The sequence below is a fragment of the Somniosus microcephalus genome, unplaced genomic scaffold (genome assembly GCF_052327205.1).
Source record: "Somniosus microcephalus isolate GS21.2 unplaced genomic scaffold, FLI_Smic_1.0 unresolved_chr9, whole genome shotgun sequence".
Lineage (NCBI taxonomy): Eukaryota > Metazoa > Chordata > Chondrichthyes > Squaliformes > Somniosidae > Somniosus > Somniosus microcephalus.
In genome coordinates, this window is record NW_028225187.1 from 22,111,140 (window position 1) to 22,117,139 (window position 6,000).

A 6,000-nucleotide genomic window follows, 5' to 3' on the forward strand; every position below is an offset into this window, starting at 1 on the left:
AGATGAGGAGGAATTTCTTCACCCAGAGAGTGGTGAACCTGTGGAATTCTCTACCACAGAAGGCAATGGAGGCCAATTCATTAAATATATTCAAGAAGGAGTTAGATATATTTCTTCAGGCTAAAGGGATCAAGGGATATGGGGAGAAGGCAGGGACAGGGGTCTGAATTTGGATGATCAGCCATGATCTCATTAAATGGCGGAGCAGGCTCGAGGGGTCAAATGGTCTACTCCTGCTCCTATCTTCTATGTTTCTATGTTTCTATGTGGGCGTCGCTGGCGAGGCCATCATTTATTGCCCATCCCTAATTGCCCTTGAGAAGGTGGCGGTGAGCCGCCTTCTTGAACCGCTGCAGTCCGTGTGGTGAAGGTGCTCCCACAGCGCTGTTAGGGAGGGAGTTCCAGGATTTTGACCCAGCGACGATGAAGGATTGTCCAATATATTTCCATGTCAGGATGGTGTGTGACTTGGAGGGGAACTTGGAGGTGGTGGTGTTCCCATGCACCTGCTGCCCTTGTCCTTCGAGGTGGAAGAGGTCGCGGGTTTCGGAGGTGCTGCCGAAGAAGCCTTGGCGAGTTGCTGCAGTGCATCTTGTAGATGGTACACACTGCAGCCACGGTGCGCCGGTGGTGGAGGGAGTGAATGTTTAAGGTGGTGGATGGGGTGCCGATCAAGTGGGCTGCTTTATCCTGAATGGTGTCGAGCTCCTCGAGTGTTGTTGGAGCTGCACTCATCCAGGCAAGTGGAGAGTATTCCATCACACTCCTGACTTGTGCCTTGTAGATGGTGGAAAGGCTTTGGGGAGTCAGGAGGTGAGACACTCACCGCAGAATACCCAGCCTCTGACCTGCTCTTGTTGCCATATGTGTCTTATTTGATAACAGCTACCTGTGAAGCACCTGGGAAGACTGACTATGTGAAAGGCGCTATGTAAATGCAGAGTTTTGTTGTTAGTGTTCTTTGGGTGGAGATCTGGCTCAGCTTCGTAACTGGCCAATAATTGATAAATTCTTGCTCGCTGATACAATTACAAACACACTAAAGAACGAATAGCACCCCCTCAATTAGTGTTAGATCAAACTCTCTCTGCCTTCATCCCAGGAAGAGATGGAAGAGACTGAGAATCAAGGAAGCCTGTGTGGATGAGGGTAGTGCAGTTGATGTGGTCTACATGGACTTCTGTAAGGCATTTGACAAAGTCCCACATGGGAGACTGGTCAAGAAGGTAAGAGCCCATGGGATCCAGGGCAATTTGGCACATTGGATCCAAAATTGGCTTAGTGGCAGGAGGCAGAGGGTGATGGTCGAAGGTTGTTTTGGTGACTGGAAGCCTGTGTCCAGTGGTGTACCGCAGGGATCAGTGCTGGGTCCTTTGCTGTTTGTAGTGTACATTAATGATTCAGATATGAATGTAGGAGGTATGGTCAGTAAGTTCGCAGATGACAGGAACATTGGTGGAGTGGTAAATAGCGAGAGGTGCCTCAGGCTACAGGACGATATAGATGGGTTGGTTAGATGGGCAGAACAGTGGCAAATGGAATTTAACCCTGAAAAGTGTGAGGTGATGACCAACAAGGCAAGGGAATACACAATGAATGGTCGGATCCTAGGAAGGACAGAGGATCAGAGGGACCTTGGTGTGCATGTACATAGATCCCTGAAGGCAGCAGGACAGGTAGATAAGGAGGTTAAAAAGGCATATGGGATACTTGCCTTCATTAGTCAAGGCATAGAATATAAGAGCAGGGAGGTTATGATGGAGCTGTACAAAACGCTGGTTAGGCCACAGCTGGAATGCTGTGTGCAGTTCTGGTCGCCACACTATAGGAAGGATGTGATTGCATTGGAGAGGGTGCAGAGGAGATTCACCAGGATGTTACCTGGGCTGGAGCGCTTCAGCTATGAAGAGAGACTGGACAGGCTGGGGTTGTTTTTCTTAGAGCAGAGAAGGCTGAGGGGGGACCTGATTGAGGTGTACAAAATTATGAGGGGCATAGATAGGGTAGATAAAAAGGAACTTTTCCCCTTAGTAGAGGGGTCAATAACCAGGGGTCATAGTTTCAAGGTAAGGGGCAGGAGGTTTAGAGGGGGATTTGAGGAAAAACTTTTTCACTCAGAGGGTGGTTGGAATCTGGAACTCACTGCCTGAAAGGGTGGTAGAGGCAGGAACCCTCACAACATTCAAGAAGCATTTAGATGAGCACTTGAAACGCCATAATAACAACAGAAAATGCTGGAAAAACTCAGCAGGTCAGGCAACATCCGTGGAGATAAATTTGAGTTGACGTTTCGGGCTTGACCCTTCTTCAAAACTGGAGAGAAAAGGAACTAGATCGAAGGCAGGGCTGCGATCGGACAAAAGAATAAAAGAACCAAAAGAAGTAAAAGAGATTAGAAGCTAGACGAGATGGTAATAGGCTGGGATTAGGTGTAAAGTGTACTGGCAGGGCAAAAGATAGCTGCCAGGTGTGAGAGAGAAACAAAAGGAAAAGGGGGGGGGAGGAAAGGAGTGGAAAAATATAAGTAAAAATGAAATAGGGGCCGAGGTTATGATCTGAAATTGTTGAACTCGATATTGAGTCCGGAAGGCTGCAGACTGCCTAATCGGAAGATGAGGTGCTGTTCCTCGAGTTTACGTTGAGCTTCCGTGGAACAGTACAAGAGGCCAAGGACGGTGAGGTCCGAGTGGGAATGGAGCGGTGAATTGAAATGAACTGTCCAGGGCCCCAAACACCCCTTCCAGGTGAAACAGCGATTTACTTGTACTTCTCGCAATCTAGTATACTGTATTCGCTGCTCACGATGCGGTCTCCTCTACATTGGGGAGACCAAACGCAGATTGGGTGACCGCTTTGCGGAACACCTCCGTTCAGTCCGTAAGGGTGACCCCGAGCTTCCGGTCGCCTGTCATTTCAATTCACCACTCCATACAAAAGCGACTGCTCGAGGAGAATGAGCTGACGCTTGAGAAGGCGGTCACTATGGCAGCAGCACACGAAGCCGCAGCGAGAGGCACGGCAGTAATGCAGCTACGGTCACCGGAGCTCAGTGCACACAAATTGGGTGTGAGTTCTGGCAAATGTTATCGTTGTGGAAAGACAACGCATGATCAGAACCAGTGTTGGTTTAAAAACCAAGAATGTAGAAATTGTGGTAGGCTTGGACATATAGCTAGAGTATGCAGGTCAGCGAAGAAGACCAGCAACAAGAAGTCACCGCAAGGAAAATACGCAAAGGTACACAAGGTGACCGAACAGGAGTCCGATTCAGACGCTAGCAGTAATGAACTGGCTAGCTTAAGAGTACTCAACGCTGGTAAGGGTGCAGACCTCCAGACAATTTGGGTCACTCTTCAGATAGGAGTCCAAGTAAAACTGGAATTGGACACTGGATCGGCATTGACGGTCATAAATAAGAAAGATTACGGAAAGTTATTCCAACATATTCCCCTACAGGATACGGGGATTATATTGGAAACATACACGGGGCAAAGAGTGTACCCCATCAGGAAAATAGAGGTTGCAGTGGTCCACAAGGGCGAAGACAGTCAAATAATGGACTTATATGTGATATCTGAAGGAGGTCCTCCACTACTAGGACGGGAGTGGATTAGGAAAATGAATATGGACTGGCATTTCCTACAAACAATAACGAGTGAGAACTCGGTGAAGATAGTCGGCCCAGACTCTGGAACGGATGATGGTAAGCCCAACTCAGGTGCAAAAGACAAAGTTTCAGCACAGAATTCCACTGAGCAACAACAACATAGTTTAACTGTGGATTCTGAGTCTGGCAAGTCTACTGATGTGCCCATTTCTGAGGGACACCGGGCTCGAACTCAACTCCATTTCAAACTACAACAGCAATTAGAACAAATGCTTCGCCGTTTTGAGCAAGAGTTGAATGCAACGAAAGAGTTCTTTGATATAGAGTTGGAGAATCTGGAAAGACAACAGAAGCAGCTGATGGAGAAAATGGAGCAGGAGCACACAAAACGTCTGATGTCAGAGGAGTTAACGGTCAGCCAACTCCTGCATATGCTGAAGGACAGGACTCTGAAATGGGAAAAACTTGAACACGAACTTCAATATTCAAACGAAAGGGGTTCGGAGCTCTCAAAGGTTATTGGAAGAGCTGAGGTGGCAACACAGACTGAGATGACTGCAACAGAGCAGCCCTTGGATGCCAAAAGTACGCTGACTCACGTCAACGTAGAACAACAGACCGCTGAAACAGCTGCTCCGGTAGAGGGATTGAATAGTCCGATCAATCAATCTCCAAAAGAAGTTGAAGTAGTAAAATCTCAAATGAGGTCATTAGTAAACGACTTGCTGAAAGCCCAGAAAAAGCTGGATGAAGAGGTACGCATGAAGAAGTCTCTTCAGGAAAGATGTCTGGACTTGGAACAAAAGCTGGCTAACACCCAGCTGGGTATGGAGGAAATAGAAGACCCTCTCGCTGGCCTAGATCAGGACGACACCGAATATTACTATGTCCTGTCCTGCCCAACTTGTAACTTCGACTCCCACCATACAGAAATCATGGAGGAGCACCGAAAGTCTACGGAACATCGGGAGAAGGTGGCTCTACTACGGAAAAAGGAGGAAGAGAAGGAGGAACTGCGCATGCAGCTGGCAGCTGACAGTGGAGCCCAGAGAGTCTCCAAGAAGCAGAAAAGGAAAAGTCGAAACAGAAGATGACCCATCTGAACCATTATTACCTCTACCAGATCACACACGTGGTCCCTCCGAACTGAGCCAATTCAGTTCGGAAGTTCAAACTGTTAAATCCATGGAAGGACTATTGAATGAGTCACTCCAGCAACGTGAACCGACTACACCACAGAGATTGAATCTGTGAACTGTTTTCCGCAGAGACTGAATCTGTGATCTGTTTTGACATGAAGTTATCTATGTATCTATGTTATTCTGTTATGTAAACCTGAAGTTATATATGTATATATGTTATTACGTTATGTTAAATGGGGAGATGACTGTAAAGCTAGGAAGGGAGGAATGTTGTGTATGTAATATGTGTGCTACTTTGAACCTATAGACAGGACTGCACTACTTGTAGGGCGTAGTGATACGCAGTACCACTCCTGGCCATAGGGGTATAAATAGTACTGTGAGTACTGATCTCCCCTCAGTTCCCGCCTGTGGGCATGAAGTAAAGACCTATGTGCAGTCCCTACCTCCAACCAGTAAAGACCTGTTTGAGTTATACGTTTAAGTCTTTGTGTTAATTGTTCAATACAATACACATACTTAACACAATCCCCTCTCATCCTTCTAAACTCTGGTGAATACAGGCCTAGTCGACCCAAACTCTCCTCATACGACAGTCCTGCCATCCCAGGAATCAGTCTGGTGAACCTTTGTTGCACTCCCTCTATGGCAAGTATGTCCTTCCTTGGATAAGGAGACCAAAACTGCACACAGTGTTAAGTATGTGTATTGTATTGAACAATTAACACAAAGACTTAAACGTATAACTCAAACAGGTCTTTACTGGTTGGAGGTAGGGACTATACGTAGGTCTTTACTTCATGCCCACAGGCGGGAACTGAGGGGAGATCAGTACCCACAGTACTATTTATACCCCTATGGCCAGGAGTGGTACTGCGTATCACTACGCCCTACAAGTAGTGCAGTCCTGTCCATAGGTTCAAAGTAGCACACATATTACATACACAACACACAGTACTCCAGGTGTGGACTCACCAAGGCCCAGTACAACTGTAGTAAGACACCCTTGCTCCTGTACTCACGTCTGGTGAACCTTCCTCTATGGCAAGTATCTCCTTTCTTAGGTAAGGAGACCAAAACTGTACACAGTACTCCAGCTGTGGTCTCACCAGGGTCTGATATAATTGCAAGATGTTAACAAGGTGAAATACTCTTTCGAGCGTCTGAGATATCAGCCGCAGTCTCGGCTATGATCAAGTTGTTCACTTTTCCTTCTCCGATTTCTCGTCAGAGACCTTTCAGCTGAGACTG

At 47.0% G+C, this 6,000-nt stretch overlaps 1 protein-coding gene across 1 annotated transcript in view; it reads left to right on the forward strand.

Annotated features, from left to right (window-relative positions):
* The window catches only part of LOC147084911 (scavenger receptor cysteine-rich domain-containing protein DMBT1-like), a 103,072-nt gene that overhangs the window by 60,550 nt on the left and 36,522 nt on the right, over window positions 1–6,000 (forward strand). Inside the window, exon 4 of the mRNA XM_085979622.1 lies at window positions 5,981–6,000. This exon is cut by the window's right edge and continues 298 nt beyond it. Within this exon, the coding sequence (XP_085835748.1) occupies window positions 5,981–6,000 (20 nt within the window). The remainder of the gene's footprint in view (window positions 1–5,980) is intronic.